The 21,673-nt window shown below is 40.5% G+C and overlaps 1 protein-coding gene across 1 annotated transcript; it reads left to right on the top strand.

Annotated features, from left to right (window-relative positions):
• Window positions 1–8,645: 8,645 nt before the first annotated feature.
• Window positions 8,646–21,181, top strand: LOC106574136 (putative uncharacterized protein DDB_G0290521). Its single transcript, XM_014149764.2, has 4 exons — window positions 8,646–8,800; window positions 12,594–12,875; window positions 18,232–18,317; window positions 19,315–21,181. Exons 1-4 carry the CDS (start codon window positions 8,743–8,745, stop codon window positions 19,816–19,818), a joined length of 930 nt encoding a protein of 309 aa, XP_014005239.2. The 5' UTR covers window positions 8,646–8,742; the 3' UTR covers window positions 19,819–21,181.
• The last annotated feature ends 492 nt before the right edge of the window (window positions 21,182–21,673 follow it).

Here is a 21,673-nt window from a genome sequence, read left to right on the forward strand (position 1 = left end):
TACGTACTGTAGACATTGGACCTATCTACTACTTTTACTATGTGACAGTAATGCAACGTAAAGCACAGTAAAAACTGTAGACTCAATACATGATATAAAGGAAAACAAAGTAATGTATGAAATTGGGAGCTATACTACTTTGTAACATGTTTATCTTGTATACTGTATTACTGTAGTGTTTATTGTACTGTATGCTATTATGTTTTTGCAGAACTGAACGATGATTACGATGTGGTGGTAGAATGGGTCTATTTACAGACTAACAGGAGGCTGCCATTGTGCAAAATGGTAGTTGAAAATAATGCCATAAGACTGCGGGAAATCCAACAACAGATTAGTGAAAACCCTGCCATCTTTCATAACATCAGAGTGAGCTTATCAACCATAGCCCACATCTTTAAAGAAACACCATCTCCGGGGTGAAGCAAATCTGTCCCATTTGAAAGTAATTCCCAAAGACTGAAAGATAAACGGTAGGAATATGTGCAGGTAAGTACTGTACTGGTATTACACTCATGAATCATTAGAGACTCTTTGATGTTGCTGGTGAACTTTACTATACAGCAATTACAGAATTCACTGTTATTTCAGAGAATCATGGAGGTGGATGCAAGTCCCATCCCCCAGAAACTCATATTCATAGATGAGGCTGGATTGAAATTAGCAAAGACAAGGAGGAGGAGAGGAAGGAACATAATTGGTCAACGGGGTACCTGGCCAGCGTGGTGGAAATATCACCACATGTGCAGCTATGAGCCACAATGGGGTCCTCCACCACCATGCTACCCTTGGACCATACAACACTACCCATCTCCTTAATTTCCTGAACACCTTACATGAGAATATTTTTCAGCCAGAGCAGAGAGGGCCAGGTGATCCTGAGCAGCAAATGTATGTTCTAACTTGGGACAACGTGAGTTTCCATTTGGCTGATCAGGTCCGCAACTGGTATCCATGACCATCCCAGGTTTAAAATTCTCTATCTCCCACAATATTCCCCATTTCTCAACCCCATTGAGGAGTTGTTTTCAGCATGGCATTGGAAGATGTATGACCGCAAATCCCATGAACGTATGGCTCTTCTCCAGGCAATGGAGGAGGCCTGTGGTGTGTGATAGAAAAATTACATATTTACATGATTTTTTTTTATATTAATAGTTAACGCTTATATACTTAACAAATAGTAGGATATTTCTGTTCTGTTTAATTCTGTGTTTCTGTAAAGATGTGGTTTCCACTCTAGCTTCCTGCAGTTAGTCTGGGCGAATGGTCAAGGACATCGGTTTTGCTAGAGATAGTTTGAGCTGACAATGACTTGGTGACAAAAACCTAGAGCTGGCATTCCATGTACAAGATGTGGTGTGTGTGACCCGAGATAGAGATAGCCTGGAAGAGCTTAGAACAATGCCTCATTGTCTCATCATCCTGGCATCTGAGAAACTAAGTGGGTTGGAAGTAAAACAAGATCCCGTGCAGATAACCAGCAGTTGGACCAGGGTGACTTATGGGAGGGGTTGAAACCAGCCTGACTAAGCATTTGTAGGTCCTATTTAATATATGTTTTCAGTTAGGCTACTCAGCCCAACAGTCAAGACTGTTGAGTTGACTGGTTTCATTATTGCAATAATTAATCAATATTGAATAAAGATGATTGTTTGAAGAAATGACAAAGTCTCTCTAACTTGAATGGAATATTCCACCACAGGTGACATTCCAGCAGAGTCCTGTCAGGGGTGGATGCGTCATGCCAGAAGATATTTCCCCCACTGTCTGGCCAAGGAGAATATCACCTGTGATGTCGATGAAAAACTGTGTCCGGAACAAAACAACAGACATCACTGATTTTGTTTCTTGGCTTATGATTTAGATTTTACTGTATTTTGACAGTTTCTTTATCTATTCTGTACAATGGATCTAACATACAGTACTGTAGTATAAACAGGCCTATTTTTCTTCCGTTGCATATGAAAAATATATTCTTTACACTGAAATAGGTTCAGATAGTAGATGCAGGACTCCCAAACGAGCTAAATGCCCTTTATGCTGCTTTGAGGGATATAATACGGTGCCTTGTGTGAAAGCCCACGTTTTTACGGATGACTGTGTGATCTCGCTCTCTGTGGCCGATGTGAGCAAAGCGTGTTTAAACAGGTTAACAATTAAACAGGTTAACAATCAGACGGAATACCAGGGCGCGTTGTTAAAGCATGCGCAGACCACCCGGCAAGTGTGTTCATGGATATTTTCAATCTGTCCTTGTGCCAGTTTGTAATCTCAACATGTTTCAAACTGATCACCATCGTCCCTGTTCCCACGAGCTTCCCAAGAGCTCCAAGGTTTGTATCGTTCACAACTAAAGTTGCCAAATAACTCTAAATCTAGCTGGCTTGAGCGTAAAATAATGTATTATAGGACCTGTATCAAATGATCACGTTTACACTCGACATAGCCACTTCATATGTGCACTTGCACCGAAATGGGAAAAATATCCTTTCTATTTTATTCAGCGAAATTCTATTATATTCTCCTTATTATAAAATCATATAAAATAATGGCAAGGGACTGCTAAATGAACAAGCCTACAGCCTATGGCATGGTGCATAGCCAGATAACATACTGTAGACCAACTCATATTCTGTTCTTCTGAAATACATTTTCTTCATATCATAATGTTTCTTTTGACCTGCCTAAAATAAATCATGGATTTATTGTGATGGTGTATGTTAAACTGATTTATTAGACTTTTTAAAATCTAGACGTTCCAAAGGCACAAGCATCAGCGGCTTGTATTCGTCTTGTATTCGTCTTGTATTCGTCTTGTATTCGTCTTGTATTCGTCTTGGAGGCGTGGAGGCATGGAGATGTTAAATGTGTTTATGTTAGTTAACGGTCATTTATCGTGAGACTGGCAGTCTTTCGCATGACAATAACCGGCTGACAAAATTTCACGACCGCCACAGCCCTAGGCATGGGACCTTGGATCCTCAAACAGATACAGCTGCACCATCGAGAGCATCTTGACTGGCTGGATCACCGCTTGGTATGGCAAATGCACCGCCTTTGACCACCATGCGCTACAGAGGGTGAAAGACTTCAGCCACCCAAGCCGTAGACTGACTGTTCACTCTGCTACCGTCTGGCAAACGGTACAGTAGCATCGGTCCTCACACAAACAGGCTCCAAGACAGCTTCTACCACCAAGCCATAAGACTGCTAAATAACTGATCAATAACTACAGGAAGCATTTGATTACAGTCATTGCAGCTAAAGGTGGCACAACCAGTTATTGAGCGTAAATGGGCAAATAGTTTTTCACACAGAGGAATTGGGTGTTGCATAACTTTAAATAAATAAAAACAAGAAAATGTTTTGTTAATCATAAACTCAGGTTCCCTTTATCTAATATTAGGTTTTGGTTGAAGATCTGATAACATTCAATATCAAAAATATGCACAAATAGAGAAAATCTGAAAGGGGGAAAATACTTTTTCACGGCTCTGTATATCACCATATATAGCCAATATATTTGATTTAATTTGCACTTTTTGTTTCTACGCATACTCACAGGACTGTACACACTCACTCACGGACACTCCGACACACACACACACACACACACACACACACACACACACACACACACACACACACACACACACACACACACACACACACACACACACACACACTCACACACTCACTTAATTTGTTCAAACACACATAACATGCACACACATTCATACTGACTCTACACACACGCACGCACGCTCATATACAATCATCCTTTACACTGCTGCTACTCTCTTCATCATATTTCCTGATGCCTAGTCACCTTACCCCTACACCTATCTACCTCTACCACTCCAGTATCCCTGCACCTTGTAAATATGGTATTGGAACTGACCCTGGAACTGACCCTGTATGTAGCTTCTCACTTTCTCGTGTTCTACTTATTTCAATTTATTATGTTTTTTTTTTTTTCCTTGTTATTTTTAGTATTGCATTCTTATTGATTACTGCATTGTTGGGTTTGGAGCTTACAAGAAAGGCATTTCCCAGTACTTGTGCACGTGACGTTAAAACTTGAAACGTAATTTTCTAAACGTGGCTTCGTCTTTTGAGATATTCATTAACACTGGTATGGCAGAAGCACACTTTTGAGAACAGCCAAAATGATGACACTAAGCTGTCGTTGTAATGATGCATCTATTAAGGTACCTAAAAATGAGCTCTTGCATAGCATGACATGAATGCGCTATAGATATGCTATGGATATATTGAATTAACCTTCAATAATGTGGTTGGGACCTGTTATGGCACATTCATGAAACGCTTATTGTTGTGTCATAAATGCATTATGGATATGTAGTCAAAATAAATTGTTACCAAATATTTTGCAGATAATGTGGGCATGAAATGAAAAACATGTTAGGTGGGAGATTGTGACCGTCCTTATTAAAAGAAGGAAAAGAGACAATAAATATTAAAAACTGCCTGTCTCATACCTGTCTCTTGCCTGTCTCATACCTGTCTCTTGCCTGTCTCCTGCCTGTCTCTTGCCTGTCTCTTGCCTGTCTCTTGCTTGTGTCTGTGGTTATTGTAGCTAGAGATATCCTTGTTTTTGTTATATATTGGGCCAACACATTTGATTTTTTTGTATGTACGTACGCAACCTCCAAAATGATCACATTTTAATACGTTTTATACCCTTTTGAAATGTATTACATGTTAAAGGAGCACAGACCTTCAAAATCCCAACTCAGTACAAACCCTTGGTACACACACGCACGCACATACACACATACACACACACAATGCAAATTGCCTCTATTAATGCTATTATGTTTGCTTCTGCTGCCAGAAAAGTAATCTGAACTATACAAGGAAGAAGGAAGAAATCTAAAATCTACATAGAGAACCTGTCTGTTAGCATTCTGGTTTCAGTTCCAGTAATTCACCTTGCCCTTGGAAACAATGTGCTGCAGGTGTCACGTCCTGACCAGTAACAGGGGTTGTTTGTTATTGTAGTTCGGTCAGGGCGTGGCAGGGGGTGTTTGTTTAGTGTGTTTTTGGGCAATGTTCTATGTCTGGTCTATTTAGTCTATTTCTTTGTTTAGGGTTTTTGGTTTGGCCTTCAATTAGAAGCAGCTGTTCTTCGTTGCTTTTAATTGGAGGCCATATTTTAGTAAGGGGTTTTTGTCACTGTGTTTGTGGGTAGTTGTTCAGTGTATAGCGTTTAGCCTTACAGGACTGTCTTTGTCGTCAATTGTTTGTTATTTTGTTTGTGTTTTTTCCTTCTAATAAAGAAGATGAGTACACACGTTCCCGCTGCGTTTTGGTCCACTCTATACGACCAACGTTACAGCATGTTGCAGTTATTCAAGATTGAGAAGACATTGGCTAATCCTTTACTTGAGAAATGAACAAATACCAGTTTTACGCCTAGAACATTCCATTGTTCTGTATGTAAGAACCCTTTTCAGAAAAAGATTCAATCATTGAGGGTTCTGGTAAAAAAAAAAAATACTAAAGATATTTTAGGGGTTATATATGAACCCTTATTGTGTCACGTCCTGACCATTAAAAGGGGTTATTTGTTATTGTAGTTTGGTCAGGACGTGGCAGGGGTGTGTTTGTTTAGTGTGTTTTGGGGTTTTTGGTTTATGTTCTATGTTTTCTATTTCTATGTGGGTTTTCTAGTTTGTCTAGTTCTATGTTAGTTTTGGGAACGTCCTCCAATTAGAAGCAGCTGGTTGTCGTTGCTTCTAATTGGAGGCCATATTTAAGTGGGTTTATTTTCTCTTGTGTTTGTGGGTGGTTGTTCCATGTACCGTACAGGACTGTTTTTCGTCGTTCAGTGTTCATTTCTTTAATAAATCAAGAAGATGATTCACATCCCCGCTGCAGTTTGGTCCGATCATTACGACGATCATGACATATTGGTTCTCTATTGGTTCTACAGAATGCTCCAAAAGTATTGGGACAATGACACTGTACTCCAGCACTTTGGATTTGAAATAATACAATGACTATGAGGTTATCGTGCAGGCTGTCAATTTTAATTGAGGGTATTTTCATCCATATCGTGTGAACCGTTTAGAAATTACAGCACTTTTTGTACATAGTCCCCCTATTTTAGGGGACCTAAAGTATTGGGACAAGTTCCCTTATATGTGTATTAAAGTAGTAAAAATGTAACTATTCAAATCAAATCAAAGTTTATTTGTCACGTGTGCCGAATACAACAGGTGTAGACCTTACAGTGAAACGCTTACTTACAGGCTCTAACCAATAGTGCGAAAAAAAAGGTGTGTGTGTGTGTGTTTAGGTAAGTAAAGAAATAAAACAACAGTAAAAATACATTTGAAAATAAGAGTAGCAAGGCTATATACAGACACCGGTTAGTCAGTCTGATTGAGGTAGTATGTACATGTAGGTATGGTTAAAGTGACTATGCATATAAGATAAACAGAGAGAAGCAGTAGCGTAAAAAGAGGGGTTGGTGGGTGGTGGGACACAATGCAGATAGACCAGTTAGCTAATGTGTGGGAATGCTGGTTGGTCGGGCCAATTGAGGTAGTATGTACATGAATGTATAGTTAAAGTGACTATGCATATAAGATAAACAGAGAGTAGCAGCAGTGTTAAAGAGGGGTTGGGGGGGGGGGGGGGGCACACAATGGAAATAGTCTCGGTAACCATTTGGTTACCTGTTCAGGAGTCTTATGGCTTGGGGGTAAAAACTGTTGAGAAGCCTTTTTGTCCTAGACTTGGCACACAATGACTACATCAAGCTTGTGACTACAAATTTGTTGGATGCATTTGCTGTTTGATTTGGTTGTGTTTCAGAATATTTTGTGCCCAATAGAAATTAATAGTAATAAATGTGTTGTCATTTTGGAGTCACTTTCATTGTAAAATAAAAAATATATTATATTTCTAAACACTACTACATTAATGTGGATGCGGTTCCTGAATGAATCATGAATAATGATGAGTGAGAAATTTAGACGCACAAATATCATACCCCCAAGACATGCTAACCTCTCACCATTACAATAACAGGGGAGGTTAGCATTTTATATCATACCCCCAAGACATGCTAACCTCTCACCATTACAATAACAGGGGAGGTTAGCATTTTATATCATACCCCCAAGACATGCTAACCTCTCACCATTACAATAACAGGGGAGGTTAGCATTTTATATCATACCCCCAACACATGCTAACCTCTCACCATTACAATAACAGGGGAGGTTAGTATTTTATATCATACCCCCAAGACATGCTAACCTCTCACCATTACAATAACAGGGGAGGTTAGTATTTTATATCATACCCCCAAGACATGCTAACCTCTCACCATTACAATAACAGGGGAGGTTAGTATTTTATATCATACCCCCAAGACATGCTAACCTCTCACCATTACAATAACAGGGGAGGTTAGCATTTAATATCATACCCCCAAGACATGCTAACCTCTCACCATTACAATAACAGGGGAGGTTAGCATTTTATATCATACCCCCAAGACATGCTAACCTCTCACCATTACAATAACAGGGGAGGTTAGCATTTAATATCATACCCCCAAGACATGCTAACCTCTCACCATTACAATAACAGGGGAGGTTAGCATTTAATATCATACCCCCAAGACATGCTAACCTCTCACCATTACAATAACAGGGGAGGTTAGCATTTTATATCATACCCCCAACACATGCTAACCTCTCACCATTACAATAACAGGGGAGGTTAGTATTTTATATCATACCCCCAAGACATGCTAACCTCTCACCATTACAATAACAGGGGAGGTTAGTATTTTATATCATACCCCCAAGACATGCTAACCTCTCACCATTACAATAACAGGGGAGGTTAGCATTTAATATCATACCCCCAAGACATGCTAACCTCTCACCATTACAATAACAGGGGAGGTTAGCATTTAATATCATACCCCCAAGACATGCTAACCTCTCACCATTACAATAACAGGGGAGGTTAGCATTTAATATCATACCCCCAAGACATGCTAACCTCTCACCATTACAATAACAGGGGAGGTTAGCATTTTATATCATACCCCCAACACATGCTAACCTCTCACCATTACAATAACAGGGGAGGTTAGTATTTTATATCATACCCCCAAGACATGCTAACCTCTCACCATTACAATAACAGGGGAGGTTAGCATTTTATATCATACCCCCAAGACATGCTAACCTCTCACCATTACAATAACAGGGGAGGTTAGCATTTTATATCATACCACCAAGACATGCTAACATCTCACCATTACAATAACAGGGCAGGTTAGTAAACAGGGGTATGATATTTATGCCTCTGTAACTTTCTCAATCGTCATTATTCACGATTCATTCAGGATTATTGTATAATTTAAAATCCAAAGTGCTGGATTATAGAGCCAAAACTAGAAGAAAAAAAATGTCATTGTCCCAATACTTTTGGAGCTCACTGTATGTAGCACCTTTGTTTTGATGGGACAATAAACATTGAATTCCACAGGTCCGTGCAACGTCTCTCCTGATGTTTTAATCACACACAGGTGAAAAGAGAGGAGGTATCAGGTTTCTAGATGACCAGACCACTCCCACTTTCAACCAGTATAATACTAGACAGATCTGAAAAAAAATTAAACAGACACTGAAATAAATACGTTTGTTTGTGTTGCTAACGAACCTTTCTCTACTGCCCACATTCACAATGCTTTATTTGATTCTCTTTGTTGGAGCGTTCGCCCTGTCCTCGGGGCAATTCACGAGTAAGTAGGCACTTCTGAATCCTATTTTTTGTGCAGTCAATATATATCAATGTAGGTATTGGTATGTTGAGATTCAGTCAAGGCTATTGTGCCTTATCTAGCGAGCCTATACACCGTGTTTTATTGGTCAAAGTGAGTTTCACAAAAAAATCGCTTTGTAGGAATGATGACACAAATTGTGTTAATTGATAGCTATTTAATTACTTTTGTCCAGTTGATGTGTACTTTAAACTGGTAATTGGTTGCAGAAAATGAAGATTATTTTAACCATAAACGTTGACGTAATCTTATCATCAAATAAAGTGTGTACACATCTATGATATGCTTCTGATATGACGCACAACCCGATCTTTCAATCCACATTGGAATCTTTGTCAGATTTGAGCATATCCGAGTTGCATACATTATGGAAATACGTTGTTAAAAATAGGCTAAATAGTATTCGCACTGTTATAGGGGCTAGGCCTACTATAAATTGCAGTCTGGACATGGACATGCCAAACGTAGTCACTAAGCAAGATTAAATTCCCTAGGTTATTGATAAGGCCTAAAAATACAGTGTATAATTCCAATCAAATTCTAATTAAAACCCAAAACAACTTGTTTTAAATAGGCCATGTCTATAAACATAGTAACAGGCACCGTCATTACTCCCGCGGGAGTAGGCATATAATACAGACAAAGCAACTTAGACTATGGAGGGTTTTACACACATCAACACTTTTCACAGGAGCTGGATAAATATCCAATATAAAGAGTAAGGGGGAAAATCCACTGACCGGTATACCACTCACAAATGTAATGTTTTATAAACATGGAACCATCTTACAGATCATAATTGCACTTCTCCAGAAATAGCAGACGAAATAAACCCATGGATGGTGAATCTTTAATAAATTAGATTTTTTTTTTTAAATCAAATTAAACGAAAAACAATCTGTTTTTTAAACAACAATAATGTTTATATGGCCGAGGCTACGTAGGCTCATTGTAATTTGTTCTTAACTGACTTGCCAAGTTAAATAAAAGTAAATGAATATAAACTGAGTTTTCACCACCAGCCCCTCTGGAAACGTATTTCTCAAAACTAACACCCCGACTACACTGCTCGCGAGCGTCAACGAGTGTCTGCGTTACCAAGGAATAAAATATCAGTTCTATTTGTGACGCAGATCGTGCTGCAAATCCTGCCTCTCCCATCTCCTCATTGGTTTATAGAAGCAGATACCCAAGTGCCATCTCCTCATTTGTTATACCCAAGTGGGTGATTGAAAGACGAACTGTGTTGTCACAGTAATACTATGAAAGTTTAGATGCCAATCACCATATAAATTCAAAGAAGAAAAATCCTGTAAGGAGGAGAGATGACTAGAAATGATTCGGTTGACCGTTTTATATGTGGATTAATTGTCGGAGTAGCGGACCTTGTGCATTTCAGGTAAAATAACAACTCAATGTTTATATTTCCAGGACAAATTAGCTAGCAACAGCAAGCTAGCTAAATAGGACAAATTAGCTAGCATGTGCAAGCTAGCTAGCTAAATTGCCATAAATGTTTAATGCTTTTCAACCTGTCCCCAAATTAATAATCTGCAGCGGATCCTAAACATGTGCAGAAATCTCTATCTTTAGTCCAAAACTTCTGTGTTCCAGAAGATCCAGAACCACAGCCACTCCTTATTTCAAAATAGGATATTTATCAGAAGCATGACATCATAAATTGCATTTCTCGTTCCATGAGCATAAGGCAATGTGTGCACATGGCAGGAGGCATGGATGTTCATTCACTGAATATAGATTATTAAATAGCAGACAGTAACCCTACAATAGGTCTAGTTATAACAAAAATATAATCCTTTTTTTTTATTGGCTTCAATGTGGAAATATTCATCTACACGCATTTCAGTTGCATTTCGAAAATTCACTGCATATTTGAGCCATGGACAGTTGGACGTTGCCCAAACGTAAAATTAAGATTCACCTACTATCACTGTTGTTATGGCCTGTTTGTGACTTTGCCACTAGAAAGATAAACAAACTAACAGGCCAATAGCCATGGCAACAAGCGGATTCAGCACCAAGGAATTACCGCGATTTAACAGTTAGGTCCTAAAGCTTGAAAGTGGAAGATGACATTTTTTTTTACAAAATGATAAAGGAAAAACAATAAGCATTCTAATAAGCAGTTCCTAAACAGACTTGCTACGGTCACTGACACCTTTCATTCTATTGTAATAACTTGACCTAGACAGACTTCCTACAGTCACTGACACCTTTCATTCTATTGTAATAACTTGACCTAGACAGACTTCCTAGTCACTGACACCTTTCATTCTATTGTAATAACTTGACCTAGACAGACTTCCTACAGTCGCTGACACCTTTCATTCTATTGTAATAACTTGACCTAGACAGACTTCCTACAGTCACTGACACCTTCCATTCAATGGGCATCACACATAGACCTACTGAATCCAAACTTTTCACTGAAGCTGCATGGACAAAATAATGTCCAATATAAAGAAAAAACGTGAACGCCTGTTGACTGTTTTGCTGCTTGTGATATTTTAATAAAACATTGGTTAAAGGCTACTGATTAAGCTACTGTGTGCGTCTGCTGGCAAGATCAATGCCATAACCAATTGTGTTACTGCCAAGACCAGCTTTTGGTGAGTCTGAAATATCAACAGTAGCCCTGCTTGAAATTGGCACATTTGCCAGCGTTTTTAAGGACACACCTCAAATATGTCCACCCCTCAGAGCAAGCAAGCTGATAAGGCAGGTAAATTGGCGCCAGGGTTGGAAAATATCAGAGCGCTGACTTTCACAAGTCGAAATTAGCCAGAGCGTGCGTTTTGACACTAGCGCAGCCTTAACACTGGGCTCCCGAGTGGTGCAGCGGTCTAAGGCACTGCATCTCATTGCTAGAGGTGTCACTACAGACCCCCTGGTGCAGCGGTCTTAGGCACTGCATCTCGGTGCTAGAGGCATCACTACAGACCCCCTGGTGCAGCGGTCTTAGGCACTGCATCTCAGTGCCTAGCAGACCCCCTAGTTTGAATCCAGGCTGTATCCCATAGGGCGACGCACAATTGGCCCAGTGTCGTCCGGGTTTGGCCGGTGTAGGCCATCATTGTCAATAAGAATTTGTTCTTAACTGACATTTTTACATTTACATTTTAGTCATTTAGCAGACGCGCTTATCCAGAGCGACTTACAGTAGTGAATACATACATTTCATACATTTTTTGTTTGTTTGTTTTGTACTGGCCCCCCGTGGGAATCGAACCCACAACCCTGGCGTTGCACACACCAGGCTGGCGTTGCAAACACCATGCTCTACCAACTGAGCCATAGGGAAGACTTGCCTAGTTTAAATAAAGGTTACATTTTGATTTTTTTTAAATTAAAAACGCCAGCCAATCATAGAGCCTTATATACGTATATTGTTCGGAACCTAAATTAAATGTCTACTTTTATCCAGTCAACTTGTGGTGGTAGAAGAGACGCACGCTTGTTTACATTTAGTCAAACAGCATCCACTGTTGCAATGATATGACTGTTACAGTTCTCCGTTTTTGTTATGACAGCATTAACTTATTATTGGACATTCAGGCTATATTTCTTGTGGCAACACATCCTCCACTCTATTCAAAGTCCACAGCATTGCAAACATTTGGGATTGAGTGGTTAACACCAAGTCTTTCACAAAATTGTGCAACAGGCTGTACATTTGTTTAATCAGCATTGATGATAATCTGTTTTTGCTTCATCAATTCTTTCTTCACAACAGCTAACCCACCGTTTACAACATCAACCACAAGTTCCATAACCTTTACTACTAACCCGTTGTTGGCACCATCAACCACAACTTCTACAACATCAACTGCTGTCCCTGGGTATGCATTCACAACCACAACACCTACAACCACAACTGCTTTCGCGGATTACACATCAATGACAACCGTTGTCCCGGAAGATACAACGACAACATTAACACCCACAACTGGTGTCTCAGAGGATACATCAACACCCACAACCGTCCAACCAACAACAACAATGTTTCCTGCAGCAAGTACGTGGGAATTTAGTTTTTATGTCAAATGTACATTGTGGGCCAAATGTGACTAACAAAGTTTGCTTGCCATCAACTTAGTTAGTTCTTAATATAGAATGTATTAGCCCAAAGTGATTTACAGTACTTACATACAGCCCAGATGTTATTGTATTCAATTCCATTTACTTCCTGAGCAAGGCATGCATTCTTTCTGTCTGTGATCGTAACAATCCTAGCTCATGATCCTCTTTTGAACATTCCCAATCATCATCATGTTATTCATATACAGTACCAGTCAAAAGTTTGAACACACCTACTCATTCAAGGGTTTTTATTTTTACTATTTTCTACGTTGTAGAATAATAGTGAAGACATCAAAGGTCTCTGACCTCCTCCCTATAGGCTGTCTTGTCGTTGTCGGTGATCAGGCCTACCACTGTTGTGTCGTCTGCAAACATAATGATGGTGTTGGAGTCATGCCTGGCCATGCAGTCGTGGGTGAACAGGGAGTACAGGAGGGGACTGAGCATGCACCCCTGGGAGGCTCCAGTGTTGAGGATCAGCGTGGCAGATGTGTTGCTACCTACCCTCACCACCTGGGGGCGGCCCGTCAGGAAGTCCAGGATCCAGTTGCAGAGGGAGGTGTTTAGTCCCAGGATCCTTAGCTTAGTGGTGAGCTTTGAGGGTACTATGGTGTTGAACGCTGAGCTGTAGTCAATGAATAGCATTCTCACATAAGTGTTCCTTTTGTCCAGGTGGGAAAGGGCAGTGTGGAATAGAGATTGCATCATCTGTGGATCTGTTTGGGCGGTATGCAAATTGGAGTGGGTCTAGGGTTTCTGGGATAATGGTGTTGATGTGAGCCATTACCAGCCTTTCAAAGCACTTCATGGCCAGTTGGTCAGCACATGCCCGGAGCACACGTCCTGGTAATCCGTCTGGCCCCGCAGCCTTGTGAATGTTGACCTTTTTAACCTCTATGGGCAAGCGTCCCACCTACTCAACAGCCAGTGTAATCCCGTGGCGCGTTATTCAAATTCCTGAAATGCAAAAACTTTTTCAAACATATGACTATTTTACACCATTTTAAAGATAAGACTCTCGTTAATCTAACCACACTGTCCGATTTCAAAAAGGCTTTACAACGAAAGCAAAACATTAGATTATGTCAGCAGAGTACCCAGCCAGAAATAATCAGACACCCATTTTTCAAGCTAGCATATAATGTCACATAAACCCAAACCACAGCTAAATGTAGCACTAACCTTTGATGATCTTCATCAGATGACAACCCTAGGACATTATGTTATACAATACATGCATGTTTTGTTCAATCAAGTTCATATTTATATCAAAAACCAGCTTTTAACATTAGCATGTGACTAGCATGTGACTAGCATTCCCACCGAACACTGCCGGTGAATTTACTAAATTACTCACGATAAACGTTCACAAAAAGCATAACAATTATTTTAAGAATTATAGATACAGAACTCCTCTATGCACTCGATATGTCCGATTTTAAAATAGCTTTTCGGTGAAAGCACATTTTGCAATATTCTCAGTAGATAGCCCGGCATCACAGGGCTAGCTATTTAGACACCCAGCAAGTTTAGCACTCATCAAAGTCAGATTTACTATAAGAAAAATGTTATTACCTTTGCTGTCTTCGTCAGAATGCACTCCCAGGACTTCTACTTCAATAACAAATGTTGGTTTGGTTCAAAATAATCCATAGTTATATCCAAACAGCGGCGTTTTGTTCATGCGTTCAAGACACTATCCGAAAGGGTAAATAAGGGTGACGAGCATGGCGCAATTTGTGACAAAAAAATTCTAAATATTCAATTACCGTACTTCGAAGCATGTCAACCGCTGTTTAAAATCAATTTTTATGCCATTTTTCTCATAAAAAAGCGATAATATTCCGACCGGGAATCTGCGTTTAGGTAAACAGACGAAAGAAAATAAAGCATTCGGTCGACTCGGGCACGCGCCTAAGCCCATAGTACTCTGATCGGCCACTTGCCAAAAGCGATAATGTGTTTCAGCCAGAGGCTGCCTCGATATCGTTCAGCTTTTTCCCGGGCTCTGAGAGCCTATGGGAGCCGTAGGAAGTGTCACGTTCTTGCAAAGATCATCAGTCTTCAATAAAAAGAGCCAAGATGAAACACAAGTTGTCAGACAGGCCACTTCCTGCATGGAATCTTCTCAGGTTTTGGCCTGCCATATGAGTTCTGTTATACTCACAGACACCATTCAAACAGTTTTAGAAACTCTAGGGTGTTTTCTATCCAAAGCCAATAATTATATGCATATTCTCGTTACTGGGCAGGAGTAGTAACCAGATTAAATCGGGTACGTTTTTTATCCGGCCGTGTCAATACTGCCCCCTAGCCCTAACAGGTTAAAGGTCTTACTCACGTCAGCTACGGCGAGCATGATCACATAGTCGTCCGGAACAGCTGATGCTCTCATGCATGCCTCAGTGTTGCTTGCCTCGAAGCGAGTATAAAAGGCATTTAGCTCATCTGGTAGGCTCGTGTCACTGGGTTAGCTCGCAGCTGTGTAGTATGATTCAATGTTAGCCCTGTATTGACGCTTTGCCTGTTTAATGGTTCGTCGCAGGGCATAGTAGGATTTCTTGTAAGCTTCCGGGTTGGAGTCCCGTACCTTGAAAGCGGCAGCTCTACCCTTTAGCTCAGTGCGAATGTTGCCTGTAATCCATGGCTTCTGGTTGGGGTATGTACGTACAGTCACTGTGGGGACGACGTCCTCGATGCACTTATTGATAAAGCCAGTGACTGATGTGGTGTACTCCTCAATGCCATCGGAAGAATCCCAGAACATGTTCCAGTCTGTGATAGCAAAACAGTCCTGTAGTTTGGCATCTGCTTCATCTGACCACTTTTTTATAGACCGAGTCACTGGTGCTTCCTGCTTTAATTTTTGCTTGTAAGCAGGAATCAGGAGGATAGAGGTTGGGTGATTGTGGAGGCCAGGTCATCTGATGCAGCACTCCATCCCTCTCCTTATTGGTAAAATAGCTCATACACAACTTGGAGGTGTGTTGGATCATTGTCCTGATGAAAAACAAATGACAATCCCACTAAGAGCAAGCCAGATGGGATGGCGAATTGCTGCAGAATGCTGTGGTAGTCATGCTGGTTAACTTTGCCTTGAATTCTAATTAAATCACTGACAGTGTCACTAGCAAAGCACCCCCACACCATCACACCTCCTCCTCCATGCTTCACGGTGGGAACCACACATGCAGAGATCATCTGTTCACCTACTCTGCATCTCACAAAGACACGGTGGTTGGAACCAAAAATCTAAAATTTGGACTCATCAGACAAAAGAACAGATTTCCACCGGTCTAATGTCCATTGCTCATGTTTTTTGGCCCAAGCAAGTCTCTTCTTCTTATGTCCTTTAGTAGGGGTTTCTTTGCAGCAATTTGACCATGACGGCCTGATTCACACAGTCTCCTCTGAACAGTTGATGTTGAGATGTGGCTGTTACTTGAACTCTGAAGCATTTATTTGGGCTGCAATTTCTGAGGCTGGTAACTTATTTTCCTGTGGCGGTCCTCATGAGAGCCAGTTTCATCATAGCGCTTGATGGTTTTTGCGACTGCACTTGAAGAAACTTTCAAAGTTCTTGACATTTTATGGATTTACTGACCTTCATGTCTTAACGTAATGATGGACTGTCATTTCTCTTTGCTTATTTGAGCTGTTATTGCAATAATATGGACTTGGTCTTTTACCAAATAGGGCTATCTTCTGTATACCACCCCTACCTTGTCACAACACAACTGATTGGCTCAAATGCATTAAGAAGGAAAGAAATTCCACAAATTAAATTTTAACAAGGCACACCTGTTAATTGAAATACAATCCAGCCAACCTCATGAAGCTGGTTGAGAGAATGCCAAGAGTGTGCAAAGCTGTCATCACAGCAAAGGGTGGCTGCTTTGAAGAATCTCAAATATAAAATATATTTTGATTTGTTTAACACTTGGTTACTACATGTTTCCATATGTGTTATTTCATAGTTTTTTTGTCTTCACTATTAATCTACAATGTAGAAAATAGTAAAAATAAAGAAAAACCCTGGAATGAGTAGGTGTGTCCAGACTTTTGACTGGTACTGTACAATATAGTGTGTTGTACAATGTAGAAAACAATCAAACGATCTCTAAAAGCTCAAAGGAAAGCATTCCTTCAGATATTAAATTAATTATTATTCCTACTATCCTCATATTACCCTGAGCGTAACTGTAGCGCAATCCTAAGGGTTAGCATTACTAAGACTGTTCATTCTGACTGGTGCCTCTTGATTTGTCATAACAGATTCCTATTTAAGCAGTAAATATTATTGTACAATAATTATCATATTGGCCCCTCCACCACACAGTACTCAGTAATGTGTTGTAGTGGATTTGCCCAAAACATAACATTTTGTATTCAGGACATAAAGTGAATTGCTTTGCCACATTTTTTTGCAGTATGTTTTGGAATATTTTTATTATGTACAGGATTCCTTCTTTTCACTCTGTCATTTAGGTTAGTTTTGTGGAGTAACTACACTGTTGTTGATCCATCCTCAGTTTTCGCCTATCACAGCCATTAAGCTCTGTAACTGTTTTAAATTCACCATTGGCCTCTTGGTGAAATCCTTACGCGTTTCCTTCTTCTCCGGCAACTGCGTTAGGAAGGACGCCTGTATCTATGTAGTGACTGGGTGTATTGATGCACCATCCAAAGTGTAATTAATAACTTCACCATGTTCAAAGGGATATTCAATTTTACCCATTTACCAATAGGTGCCCTTCTTTGCGAGGCATTGGAAAACCTCCCTGGTCTTTGTGGTTGAATCTGTGTTTTAAATTCACCACTCGACTGAGGGACCTAACAGATAATTGTATGTGTTGGGTACAGAGATGAGGTAGTCATTCAGAAATCATGTTAAACAATATTATTTCACCCAGAGTGAGTCCATCCAACTTATTATGTGGCTTGATCAGCAGATTTTTACACCTGAACTTATGTAGGCTTACCATAACAAAGGGATTGAATACTTATTGACTCAAGACATTTCAGCTTTTCATTGTTTATTAATTTGTAAAAATGTATAATTCCACTTTGACATTATGGGGTGTTGTGTGTAAACCGATGACCAAAAAATCTCAATTTAATCCATTGTAAATGTAGGCTTTAACACAACAAAGTGTGGGTGTGAATACTTTCTGAAGGCACTGTACAAGGGAAGGGATCCAAAAATCACAGCGTTGCAGAAATATATAGTATATACTCCCTGAACATTGACCTTAACTATTTATGTGTCTCATTACTTCCATCTTCCTCAGACCTGACCACGTTTGCACATGCAGCGGTGAATTTATCCAGCTATGAAAATCTGGATAACGATGCACTCGTTTCAAACATTGAGGAGGTATGTTGACAATCTGTCTGTCGTCCCTGTGTCTGTCGTCCCTGTGTCTGTCGTCCCTGTGTCTGTCGTCCCTGTGTCTGTCGTCCCTGTGTCTGTCGTCCCTGTGTCTGTCGTCCCTGTGTCTGTCGTCCCTGTCTGTCGTCCCTGTGTCTGTCGTCCCTCTGTCAGGTTGGTATCAATTCAGAATTGAATGCTTGATAAATTCCAATTCCTTTTGTAATTTTGAATCAAAATAGTAAACAGGATGAAGAATTGGAATTAATAAAATGTATTTTAAATTCCAACGTTACGGTAAATGGTTAAAAACTGTAAATCTATAGATTCCAGGTCATGCTGGTGACTTTCCAAGAGAATCTGTAGATCTCCTGCTGACTGTGTAAAGGGAAGCCTTTTGAACAGTGGTAGGCTAATGCAGGCAGATAGTATCATGTATGTGTGTGCAAGATTACAATGTTGGGCCATCTTGGTTCTTTTAGATCAATAGAAAGCGATAGGTTAGATCCACCCAGGACAAGGACCTGCTTTTGTATTTTGAAATCAGTGTGTTAGATTAATTACTTTTTTGTTTTCGTTTTGCTCACGAGTTAGCTATGAGGCATGCAGAGGAGCCATGCTGGTGGAGAGTTTTGGTGAGAACTTGACACGAGGGCTAAAGCAACATGATTGATAGTGTTGGTTTTGACCTAGATAGATGTCACCAAGAGCTTTCTGTTGATCTAAAATCCCCACGTTACTTATTTGGCCCAAAATGTAACTTGGCCCCATACACACAGACCCATGCTACTATCTGCCTGCATAAAATCTTACTGATGTTCAAAAGGCCTCTTTAAACATTTACCAAAAATCTTTGCCTATCTGGTAAATCTATAGATTCCCCTGTAAATGTGTAGATTTACCAATAAGATGGGGATCTATACATATACAGGCAATTCTATTTGATTCATTGTTTTTACACATTTAAAGTAACATATACATAAATTTATTTGTTGTATTTCAGTTCTTGAGGCAAATAAGCAATAATGGCCTTGGACCTCTGAAGATAACAGTGAAACATTTCACAAAATGTAGCGGCGCCCAGTGTGGGGACCAGCAATCCTATACTACCACTCAACCCTCCCCTGACACTCAAACCCCCACTGGCACTCAAACCCCCACTGGCACTCAAACCCCCCCTGACACTCAACCCCCCACTGGCACCCCATCCCCCACTGGCCCTCAACCCTCCCCTGACACTCAATCCCCCACTGGCACTCAAACCCCCACTGACACTCAAACCCCCACTGACACTCAAACCCCCCCTGACACTCAAACCCCCACTGGCCCTCAACCCTCCCCTGACACTCAAACCCCCACTGGCCCTCAACCCCCCACTGACACTCAACCCCCCACTGACACTCAACCCCCCACTGACACTCAACCCACCCCCACTGACACTCAAACCCCCCTGACACTCAAACCCCCCTGGCCCTCAAACCCCCACTGGCCCTCAACCCCCCACTGACACTCAACCCCCCACTGACACTCAACCCCCCACTGACACTCAACCCGCCCCTAGCACTCAACCCACCACACCCTTCACCTATATAGATACCGTTCCGGTTTCATAATCTCCACTGATTCATCAGACATCTGTATAGCCTTCTTGTTGATTGTTAACTTGTGAATAATTTGAAATGGAGTGGGGTAAATTGAAATGTAGTTGCATAAATATACAAGTTCATACTCTAACTTTGAAAGAATAGCTATGATTTTTAAAAGTGAGTGATATTGGTAACACTTCCCATTGAGGTATCCTTTAAGTGAGTTGTAAAAGGTATATGAATACTTCAACATCAACTGTATTGACTGGGATTAGGTTATGTATTTTACTGTATGTCAGGGACTGGTAGATATTGTAATCAACAAGCTTAAATCAATATGTGGAAATATCTCCATACACCCTGAACTTGGATGTAGTAAATAAAAGACTCTGCTTTGTGAAGATTTAAACTGCTTTTTCTATAAATGATGGCAGACTATTTAGAATTATTTGTAATTTTTTTAGCTAAATATTTTGTAGCTTTTTTATTATGTTAAATGTAATACTTTTTAAGATGTATTCTTTGTGTTGTTTTCCTTTGTTAGGTTGGGCCCCTCTCAATCAAACCTGTTTTCAACCCATTGTTATTTATTGAACCTTTTATTTATTACATTTACATTACATTTAAGTCATTTAGCAGACGCTCTTATCCAGAGCGACTTACAAATTGGTGGATTCACCTTATGATATCCAGGGGAACAACCACTTTACAATAGTGCATCTAAATCTTTTAAGGGGGGGGGGTTACTTTATCCTATCCTAGGTATTCCTTAAAGAGGTGGGGTTTCAGGTGTCTCCGGAAGGTGGTGATTGACTCCGCTGTCCTGGCGTCGTGAGGGATTTATCTAGGCAAGTCAGTTAAGAACAAATTCTTATTTACAATGACAGCCTACCCCTGACAAATCCGGACGACACTGGGCTAATTGTGTGCCGCCCTATGGGACTCCCAATCACAGCCGGATGTGACACAGGCCTGGAATCAAATCAGGGTCTGCAGTGACACCTCTTGCATTCAGCTGCAGTGCCTTAGACCGCTGCGCCACTCGGGAGCCAAGTTGTGGTATGTTAGGTTGGGCCCTTCTTAATCAAACCTTTTTATTTCCATCTCATTGTGGTATGTTAGGTTGTGATCCTCTCAATCAAACCTGTTTTTCGACCCCATTGTGCTATGTTAGGTTGTGTCCCTCTCTGACAAACCTGTTTCAAGGCGTTTCTAGGTTCAGACAAAACAACTTTCTTCTTGTGCTCATTTGGAATCATTGATTAAAAATAACATGCCAAATCATCTCTTATGTTGATTATATTGCTAACTGATTTGATTTCAAATTACTTTCAGATGATGTGGGCATGACATTATAAACATGCTGTGTGGTTGATGCATTTGTTGGGAGCGGCTAGTTTAAAGGGGGCCTGAACATACTGATTTCACCTCGGTTTTCCTCCTCATAAGTAAAATGCATTTTCGTTTTGGTGGTATGGTTATGTGTTATGTTCACTATATAAAATAATTTAAAAAATGTGATTTGTATTTGTTCTGCCTCTTGGGCCCCCTATAGGGGCAGTAGGTAGCCATAGTGGCGGCAGGTAGCCAAGTGGTTAGAGTGTTGGGCCAGGTTGCTGGACCAAATCCCTGAGCTGACAAGGTAAAAATATGTTGTTCTGCTCCTGAGCAAAGCAGTTAACCCACTGTTCCCCGGGTGCCGAAGACGTGGATGTTGATTAAGGCAGCCCCCCCCCGCACCTCTCTGATTCAGTTAATTCAGAAGACACATTTCAG

Source organism: Salmo salar, chromosome ssa16 (assembly GCF_905237065.1).
Source record: "Salmo salar chromosome ssa16, Ssal_v3.1, whole genome shotgun sequence".
In the NCBI taxonomy this organism is placed as follows: Eukaryota; Metazoa; Chordata; class Actinopteri; order Salmoniformes; family Salmonidae; genus Salmo; species Salmo salar.